This window comes from Falco punctatus (assembly GCF_963210335.1).
Source record: "Falco punctatus genome assembly, chromosome: 4".
NCBI classification, from domain to species: Eukaryota; Metazoa; Chordata; class Aves; order Falconiformes; family Falconidae; genus Falco; species Falco punctatus.
Genome location: NC_137583.1, coordinates 110719799 through 110739256, shown reverse-complemented (window position 1 = coordinate 110739256; position 19458 = coordinate 110719799). Strand labels below are relative to the sequence as shown.

At 42.2% G+C, this 19458-nt stretch overlaps 2 protein-coding genes across 2 annotated transcripts in view; both read right to left on the bottom strand.

The window, feature by feature from the left end:
- Nucleotides 1–989: 989 nt before the first annotated feature.
- Nucleotides 990–3789, bottom strand: CYCS (cytochrome c, somatic). The gene is made up of 3 exons (XM_080382213.1): nt 3632–3789; nt 2487–2663; nt 990–2318 (listed from the first exon to the last, which is right to left on the bottom strand). Exons 2-3 carry the CDS (start codon nt 2653–2655, stop codon nt 2170–2172), a joined length of 318 nt encoding a protein of 105 aa, XP_080238339.1. The 5' UTR covers nt 2656–2663; nt 3632–3789; the 3' UTR covers nt 990–2169.
- Nucleotides 3790–4344: 555 nt separating this feature from the next.
- The window catches only part of SPMIP4 (sperm microtubule inner protein 4), a gene marked incomplete at its 5' end in the record, with an annotated part of 33988 nt that continues 18874 nt past the window's right edge, over nt 4345–19458 (bottom strand). Inside the window, 14 exon segments of the mRNA XM_080383227.1 lie at nt 4345–13718; nt 13721–13738; nt 13740–13817; nt 13819–13836; nt 13840–13877; nt 13880–14009; nt 14013–14042; nt 14044–14087; nt 15418–15472; nt 15658–15807; nt 15810–15815; nt 15818–15867; nt 16048–16096; nt 16100–16237. Coding sequence (XP_080239353.1) covers nt 13629–13718; nt 13721–13738; nt 13740–13817; nt 13819–13836; nt 13840–13877; nt 13880–14009; nt 14013–14042; nt 14044–14087; nt 15418–15472; nt 15658–15807; nt 15810–15815; nt 15818–15867; nt 16048–16096; nt 16100–16237 — 894 coding nt within the window. The 3' untranslated portion in view covers nt 4345–13628.

Below are 19458 nucleotides of genomic sequence, written 5' to 3'. Positions count from 1 at the left end.
AGACAGGTAGAATAAGCCAAGCTAAATTGTGTCCCCTACTCACTTGAGCCAAAGAATCACACTGCTTTCTCCTGAAGTTTTTCTGATGATGGATAACTGCATTTTTTGTAGATTGTTGCCTGTGCAGAAATAAATGCCACCTTACTGCAAAATTCTGTTCTCCAGTCCGTTTCTTCTCCGGCTCAACTAGGGAAGAAAAGCAGCTTGGAGATCACAGTCTTCTTCCAACTCACAGAAGTGCTGACAGAACAGAAAGTGTCACAACTCCCTCCATGCAACCCACTTTCATTTCAGAATCATTTCAGAATACTGTAGGGCTGGGTAAGGTTACATTCTGTACATACAACTGCTCTACCAGGATTTTGGCACAGTGAAAATCAAGTTCTGCACAGCCGTAAGGGTGCTATAACAAACATCACTTCTGAAAACTGGAACACTAATAGACTACTACAATTTGAAGGTATCTCTTAACAAGCTTTTAGTAAAGACACTGCTGTTGGTTAATATTAAGCCTTTCTGTTTGGAAGAAATACTGCTTGCACATCTAGTTTTTTTTAAAAAAAAAGTTAATAAACACAACATACAGGGTAACCACCACTGAGACAAGTTGTTAGTAATCTTAACGCTTTCCACTTACTGTGAATAACAGCCCTTTGCAACTCAAGTCATTGACTCAAACTCAGCCAATTCAACACCACTACAGCTTTCAAACTACAAGTTTTCTCCTCTGTCTCTCTCAGGAAGCACAGCAAAAGTGCCGTTGAAGAGAACACCAGTGGAAAAGCTCAGCTTTGCCAATTGTAGTCCCAAATACTTTCTAGCTTTGCCATATTCATGCTTCTCACACCAACTCCATTAGCATCTACTTTTATTTTTCCCCACACTGAGCTTTTGCTCGCTTTGTATCCTAATGATGTAAAGCTGGACTCCCAACTTTTCTCTATGTTCTCACTGGCTTTCACTTAATTTCAGACACATACAGCAAACAAGACTTTTAATTTTTTTTAATTTACAGTTTTGATTGCTCCAAGTTATGCTTTACTGCTAGTACACAGTAAATACATTCATCTGAACAATTCACTTAGTATGAAAAAATGCAGTTAAAACATCAAAAAGTCTGCTTTACACTGTGCGAAACAGAACCTTGGAAGTAATGACATCGGCTGCAGCCAGGCACAGAGGAAGACCGTTTCCCTTTAGTCTACCAGTGCATTCATTTCTGTACCCCTTCATCTGAAATGGCCTGTAACAGTAGATTTCAGGTGAATGCTTCTGCTGAATTAAGATTTAATAACCCTCAGCTTGATCTTCAGCACTTTTATTTCCAGAATAGGATGTTCTTCCGTTCTATTCATTACACTAAAGATGGCTGTTTTCAGAAGATTTACTGAGCAAAGGGTTTCAATAATATTTCAAAGCTGAAGATGTTTCTGAAGGGGAGTTATACTCTACTAGTGCATGCAGCTGTCAAGAGTCTTGGATAAATTAGGTAACATGCTTCCCCTAGATTAAAAAAACAACAAAAAAAAAGTGGCGGGGCACAACTGCCATTTTACAAATAGTACTTAAGTCAGATGAAATGCATTCTTACTGCAAGCTTTCGATTAATATATAACACCTAGTACTGATTAAATTTAGAAAAATATTATCTTGGGGTTTTGGTGGAGGGAGTTTTGGTTTTGTTTTTGAGTTTGGTTTTTTTTTAAGTTTTTGTTGTTTTGTTCGTGTTTTTAAAAATCTTTAAAGTAATGCAACTGAAGATGTATGGTGGTGGAAGATGCCAAAAACCACCCTGTTTTTAAACCTGAAAGAGTTGGGCTGTCAAAGCTATTATGCTGTTGACAATTACTCGTTTGATTATTTATATAATTCTTTTAAACAATGAAGAGGCAGGAAATTTTTATTTTTTTTTTTTAATTCTACCACCAAGAATGACTGAACATTATAGTCATTTTTAAATCAATGCAATTACATAGTTTCCATGAAGTTAACGGCTGCCAAACAAGTGTGTACTCTAGTGACCCACTGTGAGCAGTGTTATCTGATGGGCGAGACAGATTTTAAGTTTAGACACAGTACATGTAAAAATAGAAAGTTTAAAAACCGATCTCATCACAGACATTTCCATTGCCATCTCCTTTCTGAAATAAATAAGGCAGCAGATCACTTTTACTTTGAAGTGGCATCTTTGAGGTATGCTATTAAGTCTGCTCTCTCAGACTTCTTCTTAATACCCGCAAAAATCATCTTTGTTCCTGGGATATACTTCTTTGGGTTTTCCAAATACTCCATCAGAGTATCTTCACCCCAGGTGATACCTAAAAAAAAAAAAAAAGGGTAGTTGGCAACTTTACAATAACACACACATTTATATCTTGTCCTCTATGTTATTTTATGTTTTGGCCGATTTCAGTACTGCTAGAACTATCACTGAGAACAGAGTAATTTTGTACTTAGTAACCTGGAAGAGCAGCTTTAAAGTTTACCTTTATTCTTATTAGCATCCGTGTAAGAGAAGCCCTCAGCTTGTCCAGTTTTGCGTCCAAACAGGCCATTCAGGTTGGGTCCAGTCTTATGTTTGCCTCCCTTTTCAACCGTATGGCACTGGGAACACTTCTGGACAAAGATCTTCTTGCCCTTCTCAATATCTCCCATTTTCAGTACTAGACCAAGAACACATGCAGAGGTCAGTATCACAATTTCAAGGTCACCTAATCAACAGAAACTTTAAAAGCATCCCGTTTATAAAACCTTATACGTGGCCCATCAGTCTAGTAATTCTCCAGCACACCTTCCATCCACAAGCTCCCGGGTTTCAAGGTTAGCACATAATTGTTAAATTACATAAAAGGCATCAAGGTGATAAACATTGACAGAAGTAATCGCCCCACTGCATTTGGCGCGTACAGAGATAACTTCTGAAGAGTAAGTTGAACACAACACCCACGTACATAGCTTGTGTGTCTATAACAGCAAGGCTTCCTAGCCGTGACTTTGTGTAAAATCGCAATTATGTAAACGGACAGGGCCGTCTGCATGTTCCTCCCTCTCCGGCCGAGGCGCGGCCCGGCCCGCTCCCGCCGGCGGCACCGCTCCCGGCCCGGGCTGCGGCGAGCGCGACCCAGGGCAACGGCACCGGCCGTGCCCTGCCCCGCGCAGGCTGACCTTGAGGCGCGGGACGGGCTGCGGCGCGGGGGCCCCTCCGGGCAAGCGGCGCCGCCCCGGCGCGACCCCGCAGCGGTGCCCGGCGCACTCACCCCGCAAGGGCGCGCGGGCCCGGCCGCGCCACCCCCGACCGCAGCGGCCGCCGGCGGAGCTCTGACAGGCCGGGTCCCCGCCACCGCTCCGGCCCCCCGGCCGCAGACCCCCGCGGTAGGACCACTAGGCCCCGCGGTGACCTTCCGCCGCAACCCGGCGCCTCCGCAGGCCGCGACCCCGGGCTCCCCCGCCCCGGCCCGCGGAGGCGGGAATGGCGCTCCCGGAACAGAGGAGGGCATCGCCCGCCCCATCCCGTCCCTCACCCCTCCGGCCCGGCTGCCCCACCGCCCCGCTCCGAGCCAACGGTCCCCCCCGGACCACGGCGCCGGGCCCGGGGGCAGGGCCAGGCCGCACGCGCAGCTGCTGCCCGCACCTGCCTGGCCGGCCGCCCCGCTGATGCTGCGCCCACGGCGGTGACCGCAGCCCCGCTAACTCCCGCACTGTCCGGCGTCTGAGCCCAAGGACACGCCGTACTCCGCCCTATGTAAGCCGGTGTTGGCGCAACCTAGCTACGCAGGTTCTCGACCCGCCTCTTCCGACGTGACAACCAATCAAGTGCGGCCGGTGACCGCTGATTGGTGGCGCTTCCTGTCCGTCACGCTGACGTCACTGCGCTGGCGGCTAGCGTGGTAGGTTGCGACGGCGGGCCCCCGGCTTCCTCCCCCTCCCTGCGGAAGGGCGTCAGACGTAACTCTAGTACGTACGGAACGACGGGGCGCGTGGGAGCGTTCCGGGCGCATGCGCAAGGCGGAAGGCGAGGCAATGGTCGCGCGCCGCCGCGGGCGGGTGGCGACCTCAGCGGGCGGGCTCGGGCGGCCGCGTGGCGGCGCGGTGGGCGGGGCCCGTGCGCGTGCCGTAGGCGGGAGCCGGCGCCCGCCCCTCCCCCCCCGCCCCCCCCTCCTCCCCCGCGCTCCGGCGGCCGCTGCCGCCCGCGCTTTTTGGCACCTTCGAGGGGTGAGGGAAGGAGCGGTGAGGCGAACCTGAGGGACGTGCCGGCCGTTCTAACAGCTTCCCCAAGGGAGCCCAGGGGGTGGAGAGCGGGAAGTGCCTCAGGTAGCGAGGGGGCGGCCACAGCCCGCCGGGCTGGACAAGGGCCAGCCGGGACCCCTCGCCTGTGGCCACCATATGCTGCAGGAGGGGGAGCAGGTGCGCGGTTGAAGCCTACATCTCATGTGGCATCCGAAAATCTTGCAGTTTTGAAGAAGATGAGAGTATTACAGAACTGACTGCCACAAGAAAAGAAGATACCCCAGGCATCTTCCCAGCTGGCTAGATAGCGTTGTGGTGCCTGAAGAGGATGTGCTGGTATCCATACATTGTGGACTTCTAAACAGAATTCAAATAATGAATTTCAGATGTGACCCCAACTCGCTCTCCTTGGCCAGGAAGAAAGGCTGTTAAAAAAAAACTAAAAAAGCCTAGTGTAATAACGTCCAGTGATCAAAACACAGTGATCCCAAGAGGTGAACTGTTTGCCTTAACTGTAGACATTAAAACTGAGAATTTACCACTATCTGGCACTGGAAAAGGTTTTTCCTGTGTGTGCTTTTATGCTGTGCTGGAACTGGTGTAAGTTGCTCCAGTGATTGCCCTGTGAGGCAGTGCTCATCTGAAGTGCCAACGAAGCAAGAAGAAATGAGGACAGGGTAAAAATATAATAAAAGTTCCACTGATGGTAGAATTTTGCAGACAATTCATAAGAATATTCAGCAAAACATCACTTCCAGGTTTGGAGAGTACGTTGTTTTCCAGTGCTTGTGGTGTCTAGAGCATGAGAGACGTGTTTGTGCAGTTTCTAACATTTCATCAGAAGGTGTATACAAAATATTAATATAGTTGTAAACTTTAACAGTTAACACTGTAATCTTTTTGGCAGTACACTTACCACAATAAAACTAATTTGCATATAATATACAGCTAAATTCATATACCTTACGGGTAGTGAGGTAATACATGTGCAATGGAACCACTTTAAACTTGCATCATGACCTCCTGTTGCCCAACTCAAATCTCCAATCATGTCAGACTCCTGGAATTACGAGGTTGACTGGAAAAATACTAGTTTAGAAGCTAAAGGCATTCTCTGTTCCTTTTATTTGCCATTTGGTTTTGACTCTTCATGGTGCACTTTGCTCATGTTTTTAGATTTTTTACCATGATTGTAGGGAATGTAATTTTGTTCAGTAAGGCTTCTGTGTCTTACATGATTTCAGGAGCCAGATGTATGTAACTTACTATCACAAGACTCATAAGACTGCTGGTTTCTCTTTATCTTTAAAAGAGGAAGGAGCTGAGAGTACCTTTTAAGCTGTGTTAAGAAATTACAGTAGTAGAAATTCTTAAGCTTCTTTAAGTGCTTAATGTGGACTGATGGCCACTCACGCCCATCCAAAGGTTCTCCCTTTCGTCACAGAATGCAGGCTTCCAGCATATGTAATTCTCATTTTCTGTTGGGTTTTGCCATGTAAATATGTACGCTCCATACTGAACCTTGCATGTTGAACTTCGTGGTTAACCATTCTCATGCATGTGGAGGGACACTATTACAAATGTTACTTTAATTTTTCTCCAGGAAGCTATTTTTGAAAACCACGCCTTAATTCAAGACAGTTGAATCGGTTTTGCTAAGCATTTGAAATAAGGAAGTAATACTCTCAGGGAAAATACTGAACCTGTGAGGTTTTCAGCACTAAAGATTAGTGTACTAGAAATCAGTCTGTGAAATGAACTGTTGTCTTCTCTGCTTTACACCTGACCATGCAGATGTCTGCAGCAGTCATGATGTAATACCCTTTCATGAAGGTGTAAATGATACAAATGGAGTGTTGATGGGTTTGCATACCTGTATGGTTAGTGGAAGCAGAGGTTCTGCCTAATATAAACATATACGAGTTTAGAAGGTGTTTTCACCAGTAAGAAGAGGTATCTCAAATGGAGAGAACTTACTTATTTAAGCCCGTTTTGGTATAAGTACATGTGAATCTGGAGCAACACAGTGGTAAGAACTGGTCTGTAAGTAAAGTGGAAGGTGCAGGAAGGGGGGTTGTTCAAGGTGCCCAGTGTTTTATTTTTTGAAACATTCTGTGGTGGGACAATTTCTTCTAAATACAGCGTCTGTAGTGTATGTTATGTGTGAATCCCGCACACGTATGATTTCCTCTGTAGGACAGAGTATGTTGTGGCACTTCCAGAGGCAATGCTGAAGGCAAGGTCAGGGCTTTTCTGGCTTTGTGGGTTTGAATTGCTTGAGCAGGCTAAAATGACTCAGGGCGTATTTCAATGCACTATTACTTTGCTGCATGTATTAACATTAATTAGACTGCCTCGGTATGGTTTGCCTAGAAGGTTTGTATTTTAGCCTTTCAGTTATTCACTGTGGTTACACCTGAAATGCCTTTGTCTCTTTACTACCTCAGACTATTACACACTGGAACAATAGTTATTCTGCAATCAGAATTATTGCTGTATAATTCTGTCCTGAAGGAAGGAAAAATGAACCCAACATGTGACGTCTAATACTAAAGGAAAAATGGCAAAAAAGCCAAACACTTCTCTTTAAGAGGTACACTGCAGATAAAAGAAGAACGATGGCCTTACCGGCCTAGACTAGAACTCAGGAGAACATCAGTTTTTTTCTCAGTTCAGTGGTGAACGTTTTGTTTGGTCTTTGGTGGATACCTTAGAACCCATTCCTTGCGTTGATATCATCAGGGACTAGGTGCTTGAGTACCTTGGCCTCTTTTCATCCTCTTACATCATGGAAGTAGGCCAAGCCCGAGGTGCTGCTAGTTATCAGCGTTGGTGAGTCTGTGATTTGTGCTGCAGTCACGGGGGGGTGAGCTGGTTTTAAGAATATGATCTGAGTTGTAAATCTTACCTCATCACAAAACAGTACTGACTAATTTGCACAATTAGGATTTCTGAATTGTACTGAAGCTGTTCAGAATACTTGCTTTTTTTAAAAAAAAAATCTTTGCCTTTGAAATTGTTTGGGAGAATGGTCGATCTCTCCATAGTTTTTTTCAAAGCCTGGTTTATCAGCATGAAAGAGAAGTTCTGGGCTGGGCTTCAAAAATTCTTGATGCTAGGATCCTTCAAACATATACTGTAGTGGAAAACATATGCTTTGAGGGTTACTTTTTGACACTGTTAGAGTGCAAGTCCTGTTATTCGGAATATACTGATAGCTTTATGCTTATCATGTCTTTTACAAGGCATTTGGATGGAAGACAGCAACCTGCTCACCCAAACAGGTGAGGAACAAAGATGGAAAACATTATAGAATGAAGAGTCTCTAAAGAGTCTAAACGTGCCTGTTGAGTCTAAGAGTCTGAAAACAGTGTGCCTCTGAATAGAGTGTCTCTAATCTTTGCAGCTTGCTGTGTTTTATACAGTCTTAAGACAGAGAGGGCAAATCAGAGAACTATGGAATGGGTTGGGTTGGAAGCGACCTTAAAGATCATCTAGTTCCAGCCCCCCTGCCCTGAACAGGGGCACCTTCCACTAGATCAGGTTGCTCAAAGCTCCGTTCAAACTGGCCTTGAACACTGCCAGGGATGGGGCTTCCCAAGCACACATCCCAGTGTGCTACTGCTTGGAACAGCTGGAAAGGTGGAGTCTCTGAGATGTGGCAGTTGCTGAGGGTCACTACGTATTAGGCTCCTTCTTAAGACAAAGCTAAATTTGTGCATAGCATCTGCTTTTTTGTAACATTTTTATCGAAGAAGTCTTGGTTTTATTTTGAGCTCTGTTTATAGTAATTTCATGTGGCAGCGTATTTAAGCTTTTTGCAGTTGTCTCAGACAACATTGTTATTTTTTTAAAAGAAGTATTGTATTGACTTGAATATCTGGATTGCATTCAATACTTATTTTCTGTTATCAAACAGATAAAGGCTATTCTCAAATTAAAAAGAACTACTACTGTATTGTCTCATACCTTTGTTATAAAGATAAAGTATTTGGGAGTTGGACGTAGAAATATTTTCTGCACCCTGCCAGGGTGCAGAGTGGCAGTTGAAGGATTTGATGTTAGCAGATGAAGGCAGAACTTAACGAGTTCTTTCTGTATCTGCTGTTCCTGTGGTTTTGGAGAGTTTTGTAGGGCTGTGGATGCAACTGCTTGGCGCTGGGGGAGATAAGGGATATTCTGCTATGAGAGGTTTCAGGTGAACAGTGAGGCTGAGAATTGCCTGGCCAGAATATTGCTGTAGACTCCAGGTAGGCACAGGGTGAGGCATTGCTGCTCACCATTGCAGTAAACTGTCAAAAAAATGACAGGTAACACAGGTAGAGACACCAGCTAATCCACCCAGAGTGCAAAGCAGAGCAGGCAGCTGGAAGATTGCCAAAATATTTCATAGCTGAATCAATCACACAACCATTATAATGCCACAACTTACTGAGTGATAAATTTACTGATGAGTTTAACAGGTGTGAAAATACCAAAGTACTTTGATGCTGTGGATTTACGTCACAGGTGTGGAGATTTATTTGGGAGCCATTTATTTTATGATGAAGTATTCCCAAGACTGTTGTAGGTAGAGGTCTCTGACATTCCTAGCATCTGGCTTGTGGGGAGCTGGGTAGATTAAGAAGATCCAGGGTTCAGAAGTCACTCTTGGTCAACTTAGACACAGACCTCTAGGAGGAGAACGTTGACTCAATGCCTGTCTTTTCCGTGTTGAGGTACTGGACTGGCCTGCTCAAGCATTTGTTCTAGTACCTGCCTGTAGACCGATAGATGGCTAGTTATCTGTAGACTCACAGAAGAGTATGATGAGGCTTTGGAACCTCAGTATAAGGTAGAAGTGTGGGATACAACTTCTCTGCAATCAGTTCATGGTTTGAGGCAAGTAGCACAACAGGAGCACCTTGTTTGGATGCGTGTAGGGGAACGGTGAGTATGAAACTTGAATGCATAAAGTCAGGTAATTAGCAGTGAAACATGGAATAGCTGCCAAATACAAGAGTTGTCCTAGGACAAGGCTACATCAGCTTCTGTTTTACTATCAGAAAACTCACCCTGAGTCTTTATAAATCAGTTCCCATAGAGAAAGTAGGCTAAAAGGATAGGTGATTCAAGATAGTAATTTAAAAAAAGAACATTTTTTGACTCAAGGCCAAAGTTCATTAACTCACAAGGACATTCACATTTGAAAGATTCAGGACCTAGCGATTTGTCAGAAGTTCAGTTTTTATTAAAACCATAATTTTGTTGCTTTTGGAAAAGAATTTTAAAATTAAAGGCTTAAGAACTGAAAGGCAAATAAAAGGTTATCTTTTCATTAAGTCTGTTATGTTTTTAACTTTAAAGCTAGTCTTATGCTATTATGGAGTCTGCCACAGTTTGCTGGAAAACTTAAAATAATAGAGGTATAATACATGTCCTTGAGCTTTGTCTGAGAGTCTGATTCCATCTGAGAACAAAACATCTTACAAGAACAGTAATTGCTACTGGCCTCAATCTATATTCTTAGGTGGCAAGTCATTGGCCAAAGCTACCACACTTCCAATTTTTTAGAAAAGGATTTTTCTTTCTGATGAATCAAATGGAAGAATTTCAGCCTTATCCTGTTTGAAGGGGATGACAGTTGATTACATTGATAATACATTTGCCTTGTGTATCTGTGCAAGCCAAAGATTACTGTCCTCTGATTTACATTTGTCAGCTGGGACATCATCTTCTGAATAATCTAAGCTGTAGAGTAAGAAGTACTTCTGCAGCAGCTTAAATGAAGATATTGTCAAATTAGTCTCCAAAGAATCAACTGAGCCCTGAGAAAAGCTCCAAATTAAGACTCCTTCTGTAAGGAGATTTGTATGGTTGGGTCTCTGTATGTAATGTTGGCATGCTAATCTAATGTGATCTACTAAAGCGTACAGTTCTTGTATTTAAGCTGTAGACCAGACAGGAGGACCTTTCATGAAATAAGAGCAGTAGCATGGCCCACAATTCAGGTGAGAGTCTTAAAAAAAAAAGCTTTGCTTTCCTTAGGATTTTCAAAGGAGAAACCATTTATAACATCAGTAGAAAGAACGTCATAAACTGCTAAATTTAGCTCTTTTCTCCCATAGGAATAAAATTTGTGTGCTATGGCAGGCTTGGTGCTGTTAAGTGTATATCCAGTTCTCTGCAGAGCTAAGAGCAGGATAAGCTGTTGAATGTGAAGCCTGACCAAGTCATGCAACATGTTCATGATTCATAGATGTACAAGCTGTCTTCTTCACTGAGAGGAAATTGCTGCTGCAGGTGGTAGCACCCATGGGATGTTTCTGTCATTGGAGGGGTTGGATTCCTGCTGAGATTTTATGCTAGTTTTGCTGCCTGTTGTGTCAAGTTTTCAAGACTTGTAACTCAGTAATCACCTGGCTGGCAGTTTTAGAATCAGGTTTTAATTATTCCAGCTTCACTGTCTGCTTGTTTTTACGTATGACTGTAGGAACGTGTCAAGTGTTGTATTGGAGCAAATCAGTGGTTTAGCACTGTTTCTGACAATGATCAATGCTGGATGCTTTGCAGACACTAAAAACTGACCAGGATGAGCTTATTATCCTAAAACATGAAGTCTCAGGGCACTGAGAACACTTGATCCAAACTACTAGCATTGCAGATGTTTTTCTTATGCACGTAGGATATGTCTCCAAGCTTTTTTAATGATACCAAGCTCTTTGCCTTCATCATGTTCCAAGCAGGAAACTAAACAAGTAAATTAGAGTGTACTTTCTAAGTTTCTTCTTTTGTCTGGTAAATTTGACCAAACAAAAAGTCCCACTGCTTTTTCATTTGGGGGCTTACAAATACATGATACAAATGACTGATGAAACTTGTCTATAGTAAATGTGTTATATACTCATTGTTAAATTGTAGTAAGTTGTAGTTTATAGGGTTGGGGAGGTTCTTGGATTTTGTTTGTTTGTGTGTATGGTTTCTTGGGGTTTTTTTTTTGTGTGTGTGTGTTTGATTTGGTTGTTGTTTGTTTTTTTTTTTCCTAGAAAGAACAAGTTCAGTTTTCACATATCTTTCTTGGGGTGTAACTAATCACATTTTTAATAATTGTTGCTCTTTTCCAGACTTTTTTTTGCTTTTAGTCACTTATGAAATGTGCTGAACAAAATTAAATGCAAGATACACAAGGATTATGAAATAGCATAATATTTTCCTTTCTCTGCAGTTTAACATTGCCTTTAGCACCACTCAGGAGATTAGAGCAAAAGGCAGGAGTCTGTACTTACTTTGAAATCATTTGTCCAGGAGGTAACAAATATTTTAAAACTCATTTGTGTCTGAGTTGTCTTCAACAATTCTTTGCAGTGTTTCTTCATAATTCACTTTCATATTTCATCTGTTGTTATGCTGGACAGTAACTTTTGTACCAAATCCTGTAGTCTCCTGTGCTCTTCTTCTATCCTAATACATCTATCAATCATCTCTGTTTTAAGGACTAAAAGTATGATTGTTTCTGAGATGTGTAAAGGTGGGATAGAAAATGAGTATCCTCTCCTAACGGAAAGTAAGCTCTGACTCCTGTCACGTAATTTTCCTTATATTCTCTTGGTAGCCACTGAGCCCTTTGTACTCTGAATGCTTGCACAGACAATAGTGCACTGCTGGGGCATTGTGTCCTGACTGGCCTCCTGAAGATCTCACACATGAATAAAGTAATCAGGGGTTTACGTTTCTGCCATGGTTCTTTGCTGGTATCTCTCCTTGTAAAGTCCAGTGGATAGTGCCTAGCTTGAAGCATGGTTCTGTTTGAGCTGTATATTCAGTGTCTGATCCTGGCAGTCTTCTGAATTCTGGCAATTTGCTTGAAGGGAGAGGGAAATATGTATCTGACCTCTTAATAGGACAGCTGAGAAGACTGCAACGAAAAAAAATCTCAATGAAAAATACAATGGCATTTTGCTCCCTCCTCAGGTCCTCTCTGGGAAACAATTGAATAATCTCATTCAATTAAGCAGTTAAAAAAACCCAATGAATGCCTATGTGCTGGTTTTGTTTCTGTAATCCTCGCTTGGCTACAGCTCCTTACGATATTCATTGAACCAATATTAGCTATGTTCCTGAATTCTGGGTAGCAGAGATATTAATCTGTCAGCACACAGAAAGTAGCAATTTAAGTTTATTCTTTGTGTTCTTTTTGCAAAGCCAATTGCTAATCCATGAGAGAGCGTTCCAATAAAGTTTCTTTTGTTGCTTTGTTAGTTTCAAAATGCTTTACAAAAATGATTTAAGGTGTTTAAATACATCGCATTTGGGGACTTTTTTGTTTGGTTGGTTTTTGTTCACATGCTTCTGGAATCCTAAACAGCTAAGTAAGCACAACACAGCAGCAGAGCTGTTCTGTCCATACTTCTTGTTCTTAACTATTTTTATAAGCACCAAGTTAATGCCCACTATTAATCCTTAGCTACTATATTGACCACTTGCAGCCATCTAGGGCTAATTCCTAACAGATTGTGTTTTCTGTAATTACATGTTTCCTTCTTCATTCTAAAGCACCTTCAAAGCCCTGCAGGGATTGCTAAATCCCATTCTCTCTCTGCCAGTCTTCACTGCAGTTTAAATACAGTCTTTGTGGCCTTTCCAGTTCTCTTAAACATTCCTGTCTTAGACAATGAGTCAAAAAGGAAAGAGAGAAGTCTGAAATACAAGCCATAATAGGTCTGATGTAGGCTTGGGGAGGCCGCAGTCAGCTTTAGAAGATTGACACCTTGGGAATGTGCTGTGCACAAAGAGATTCCACAGCTCATGAGCATCATGTTTGTCCCTGTGTATGTGTGGTAGGGCTGACATAACTGGCATTTGACTCCCTGCAGGTTAGCAGAGGATCCTTTTGACCTGGAAGCTTGGTGCTTGCGAGGGTCTGCAAAGAGCCTTATTGGGCCAGTAACTGTGATTCCCAGCTGTTGCTGACAACTGTGTCATAGCTCTTTTCATAAACCAGTCGGGACCATTCTGAAGCAGCCTGTTTTCTGATCCTCTCATCTATTGAGGCACTATTCCTGAACCTCTCTGCTGTGACCATTAAAAATCATCTTGTGATTCCCAGCCTAAGTTCATTCCCAGTCAGACTGTAATGCTCATTTGTGAATCCATTTGGCCTTTAATGAACCAGCTCTTTCTGTAACCAGTGTTTAAACTACCAATGTGTTTCTCCAGAAAATTCATGTTTTCACAGCATTTAGACCAAGGCAAACTCTTCTAGTCTTCTCAAACAGCACGTGCCCTGGGCTGCCCTAACTGCTCTTCTCTTTACTGTTTGAAATTATTGTGGCTTTCTGGGAAAGGACTAGAGAACAAACCAGACCGTTTGTATTGAGCTACTTGATATTTGTTACTCTATTTTTAAAGGACCAAGGAATCTGTCAGTTAAAGAAATAAAAAACATGGAAATGATGGATTTTGTGTCTCTTTCCCTCAGTCATGTTATCTCTGAGGTCTTTTGTCTCTCCTGTTTCATGGAATCATAAAAAACATTTTTGTGCTGCTGTCTTAGAGAAGGAATGCTGCAGCTCTGACAGTGCTGTTTGGTGCCAAGGAACCTCACAGCTAGGGGATCCATTCAGGGAGTACTTACGGTCTTGGCCTGTCCTCTGGTCTCCATGCAGGCTGACTTGATGCCAAAGCTTGTGCAACAAAATTCTACTTTCCTGACTTTTCACATCCAGTGCTAAGCCTGTCTGACTTAGACTAACTGGGTTTTCCTGTATTATATTACGATCCAAATGTTTGGGCTTGAAATCTTCTTATGAAAGGGAATATGCAGATTTTGGAAGGAATTAAAAGTTCAGGCCTTCCTGAAAGCTGCCCCCTGTACAATGCTTCTGTTTACAATGTGTCAGTGATTTTGTGAAGTTTGTTTTTTGGTGGCCTTGTGTCCAAGATGATGAACTTTCTGATAGCATGTCTGAGACAGAGTGGCCTGGTTTTGGCTCACATCCCATTTCTGGTCTGTGCTTTCTGTCTCTTTATGCTCCTGACCTAGACTGGCCACTGTTTTTATTTTACTTAGCATTGTGCCTGAGTAGCTAGCTGGCTACGATAGTAGGAACCCTGAATAAAGGCAGGGGCATCTGAACTGGAGGAGTACTGTTCTTGCAGAATTGATTCACAGGGATGTTGACTGTTGACCTTGAAGTAAACATGCAGTGTGACCTTCAAGAGGTCTCACTTGTGAGAGACTAGGCAGACATTTTCCTTTCTCTATAGAGGAAGTACCAGGATTTACACAGTCATCTAAGTTTCCTATTTTAGCAGAGACTGCTTATTTTATCAGACAACTGCTTGACACTAGTGAAATGGCTCAGTTAGGGGTCTCCCGGGCAAAGTGAAGCAGCCCAGATACTTGGTTTTGGTGTTTGTTTCTTTTTTTAATCCAATAGAAAAAAAGCAGGACATTTTGGGGACTTTTTATCCACGGCCATTTTGGACTAAGAAAATGACAGCATCTTACTGAGTTCCCTTGCTTATTGTATGTCTGTTGAGTTTGAACCCTGAAGCGCTGTAAAGCCAGCGGAGCAGGAATCCATTCCTTCTGTTTTCCCTGCAGAATTGCTTAGTCAGTTACAGTCAATTAGACCTGTGTATGTACTCTGCATGACAAAGTGCAGGTGTCACTGAATGGTTTAAGCTATTACAGGTAAGGATGTGTTAGCAAAACGCAGCTCAACTTGACTTGCTATGTTTATGTATCATGTTATGCTTCATTTGCACGAGCAGCATTTAATACAAATAGTATCTTTTCACTTTTATACAGATCACACAGAATATAAAAATTGTTGAAGGAAATAGACATAGAGTTTTCTGATACAGTTTTATATATTCTTTAGAGTAAGTCTTTGTGTTAAAATAGAATCTGATAATGTTACTGATTACCCTTAAGGAAGAAGGGCAAATCACTCACATAAATGGAGGAGAATGAAATCACAGAAACTCTGCCAAACTTAAACTGGTATAGTTAGTCAGGAGGCAATAGTCTGCAATGGTAATAGGTCACTTATCAAATGCACAATGTGCAATAAAGACAGTAAGTTGATGAGCTCAATGGGGTTGTCCTAATTAATACCATCTGAACATCTAGCCAATATGTTTCAGTCTCTGCAGTGCTGCACCATTCACAAGAGAGCTGCCAAGTCATTTTATGGAGACTGTTACTCATGTTACTTATCAAGGCAAAAGGTCGTTTTGTGTCGTCATGTGTTGGTGGCAACTTTAAATGATGAGATAAAACATAAGCAGATAATCACAATAACTTTTTCCACTGAAAACCTCAAACAAGTTGTTAATCCATTACAGAAGTTCTGTCAAGTAGCTGATTTAGCTGTCAGGACTGGTTTAGTGTACTGAACTTTTGCCTCTGATTCAGAGTGAGCTTTGCCCTGCACTTAAGGATTACCACAGGGAAGGCTTAATTCTGCTAGCTGAATCTGGTAATAGTCTTGCCAGTATTACTTGTGGTGGAAGCATGAGATTCTTAGTAAATGCAGTACTTACTAGTTCCATGTCTTCAACTAGTTCTCCAGTTAATCTGCCAGTCACTTTCATTTAATAGTTAGTTATCCAGGCTAAGGGGATTCATAGGACCTCTTCCGTAATGGAGACATACTTTGTTGTCACATGTTTTTATTGGTTAGGAAAATCAGAAGTAATGCACAGTCCTGCTGAAAAACTTCAAACAATTTAAAGTTTGTGTGGCCTTTGTAACTAAATGGCAAAAAATAAATTTCTTTGAGAAATGTAGGGGCTAACACTTTGTGGTCTTTCATTTCTATCCTAAATGCTTACCTGTGAAGTCCTGACTGTATGTTGTGATCCCCAGAGCCCTTTCAGAGTTTCATAGTGTGTTGGTTGTTCTTGGAGAGAGGTTATGCTTTAGCTCTTTAAAAGTGGAGTTGGGACCCACTATCTTTGGTGGATTTGCATAGTATATTTGACCCTTTTCTTCAGCAAACTTAGGAAGCTGAAGTATAAGAAGAAATAGTTAAGGTATAAGCCAAATATGTGTGCTGGATGGAAAAGACTATTTTAAAGGTTTCAAATAACAGGTGTCATGTCACCTCCCCTCCCCAGTTATCTGTTTCGTAAATGCTAATAAAAGTAAAAATGTGGTGGAAAAATGTACAGTATTACTAATCAAGTGGAAGATTCAACAAATACATAATTCAGCTGAACTCAATTCAGATAACTTGGAATCAAGTTCTCCATGGTAGCCACACATGGTAGGCAGAACATTACATGGTATATAAACTTTCTCTGGTAGTCACAACTATAGACTGCCTCAAAATGAACTGCTGCTTAATATTTCCCTTGCCACATCCACGAGACCATGTGTCTGCAAAGGCTTTATCTTTCTTTGTTCACTGTTATTTTTTCCTACACTATTCATGACCTTTATCTGTCATCAAACTTGCTACATCCCTTTGGGAAGAGAACTAATATTTAGCCAAGCCAAAGAATAGTAGAAACGTGAACAAATTCATGAACAAATTCACTCCTCTGTTCTGGGACCAGCTCGGTGTCCATCATTACACTGGGGAAGGCATGGCTGGAGTCAAAGACCGTCCCCAAAGAGGAGGTCTGTTTTCTTGAAGACATGGAAATAGAGACACCAGCGTATCAGTGTGTTGGCTGGACTTGTGGAGAGGTAAGGAGGAGGAAAGGTCTACTGCTGCCCAAACCATTTCTTTGAAGGGCTGCAGAGCATAATCTCAGCTTCTGAATTAAACCTCCCCCTCCCCCAAATGTATGGTCAGCAGCCACTACTGCTTCTTCTTGTTATTATTTCCAGAGCTACTTGGCTAGGCCTATGAGAGCTAGTTAGTACTTGAAGGACTTAAGTCACAGGACAGCCTGCTAGATTCTGATCTTGATTATATATTGCTGAGGTGGCTGAAAACTGTCTCTGAAGCTTTTCATTCTTTGTATGTGTGATGTCTAATTCATGGCCTGCAAGTGTTTGGAACAGTACAGGAGCTCTGTGTAAAAATGCCTCCCAAGAAGGAGGTTCAAAGAAGTTTAATTTAAAAAAAAAAAGAAAAAAAAAAAGAAAAAAAAAAGAAAAAAAAAAGAAAAAGAAGAGCATTTTGCTCTTTTCTGTATGAACTATGTACTCATACGGAGTATGTGTGTCCTGGCCAGTGCACAGTCTTCTTCAGGACTCAGAGGGAATACCGATAACTTTGTACCTCTATGGATTACCTGCAGGGGAAATATGTAATGTGTTCTAATGGAATACCATGGATCAGAATGACAGATAGGTCTGCATTTTAGGCTGTAGATGTATGTTCACTGTAAAGACGGCTGTGCTGGTGGAAGAGGTTCTTTCTGTGAGCTGCTGCTAATGTTGCTTCTGCATTGCAAGGCTGACCTCGTGGATCTGCAGACAGAACTCATCTTCACTCTTGGTACAAAACAAGAAGGCTTAGATCAGATCACCCATTTAAGCAGCATAAGTTACCCAGCTGTCTTTTTGAAAGCGCTCAATGTGATTATCTGCACCACCAGATCTGCAAAACTAGTTATCTCAGGCAGAGAGGTGGTGACAAGCAGCTGAGTGCTTGATCTTACACCAGATAAAACTGCCTCTGCAGAAGGCAATCTGCCTGTGGCCAGTTGCAGGAGCTCTGGATTGATTCACACACCAGCAGGGAAGATTCTTACTGCATTTTCTGTGCATGATTTTTACAAACAGCAACAACAAACAATAAAGCTTGGTGAATTGTGAAGCTGGCTCTGAACTTGTAATGTCACCATCAGAGGAACAGTTGAGTGCTACTAGATGTCTTACAAAAATGAAGCTGCAGTGCATGCTTGGAAAGCTTAATTTCCAACCCTGGTTCTATCACTGCTTTTATCTCCAGTCTTTCTGCCTCTGTTTCCCTATTTACCTCAGAATGATGCTTTCAGCATTAGCTATGTAATGGCTGCTCTGAGTTTTGTAAAGGTGAGCTGCTGAAAGGCACAAAGCTTTTAAAAACAACCTTCTGGTGGTAAAAGTCACCTGAGCATAGTCTGGGTTATCTGTACTTAACCAGAGATTTCTCCTCCAGTCGTTGAGAACTGAAGTGTCCTGATCTCAGAGGAATGTATGGAGGGAACAGCAAATGAAGTTAAAGTACTTTTTAAGTGCCAGTGGTAGCTGCCCCCTTAGCTTGTAATTCTGAACCTGCTAAGCTTTGCTGGAAATAGGTCTTGGCCTCTGGTGATCCTCCTGTTGTGCAAAAATAGGCTTTGTAAGTCCACCTCCACACGATTAGTGTTTCTTAAATTGACCAATGATCAATGAAAACTGACTAACAATGACTACTCCTAGCCTTATATATTCTGTGGAAAGATTTTGGGTTTGGATGGAGAAGTAGTCTACTAAAAATGACTTGTGTACCCAATTATATACATAACTATACAGCGCTGTGCCGATGACTGGGAATGGCAGCTAATTAATACAAATTGACTTTGTACTTAACATTGTCAGCTTTTACTCTACTGAAAAGCTTCTTACCCATGCCAGTGCACACTTTTTCTGTTTCACACAGTTATTGCCAAACCCTTCCTGGCAAGCACTGCCATGGCACATAGGTGCTGGCTTTCTCCTGTCTCAAATTCCCCATAACCCTGTGTGGTCAGCAGCTGCCAAGGACTCCTTATCAGTTCATGCAGGTGATCTTTAAAGTCTTCCAAAATGAAATACCTGTCAAAATCCCAATGTAGTAGAATGCCTCCAGGGAAAAGCAGAATAAGAACAAAAAAATCATGTCCTTTTCCTCCAATATATTATGTAAAACACTCTCAGGGTAAAATGCTGCTGGGGTTAAAACAAACACCTCATGATGGCTTACATGGTGTTCTGTAAAAATTTAATGTCTAGGGCTTCATCTCAGCCTTCGTAAGGGATAGAAAGAGTTGCTTTTTCTCCCTGGACCTCGTTCTACTATCTGTGTAGTGTTAAAATATTTTAAATAATTCAGTGTGCATTTCAGGGGTACTTCTGTTGTCCTCAGCAAAGGTGTGGCAGGCATGACTTTGGCCCCAAAATGGCTAGTTTTTGGTCCCACTGGTGCACTTTTTTCCTTTTTCTTCCAGTGTTTTGGACTGTGAAGAATTATTTTTCTGCCAGAAGATATCAGATACAGTAAATGTTTCATCTTGCTTTTGTGGGGATCAGCAGCTATGTTAATAGCTCTGTTGCCTTCTGAGGCT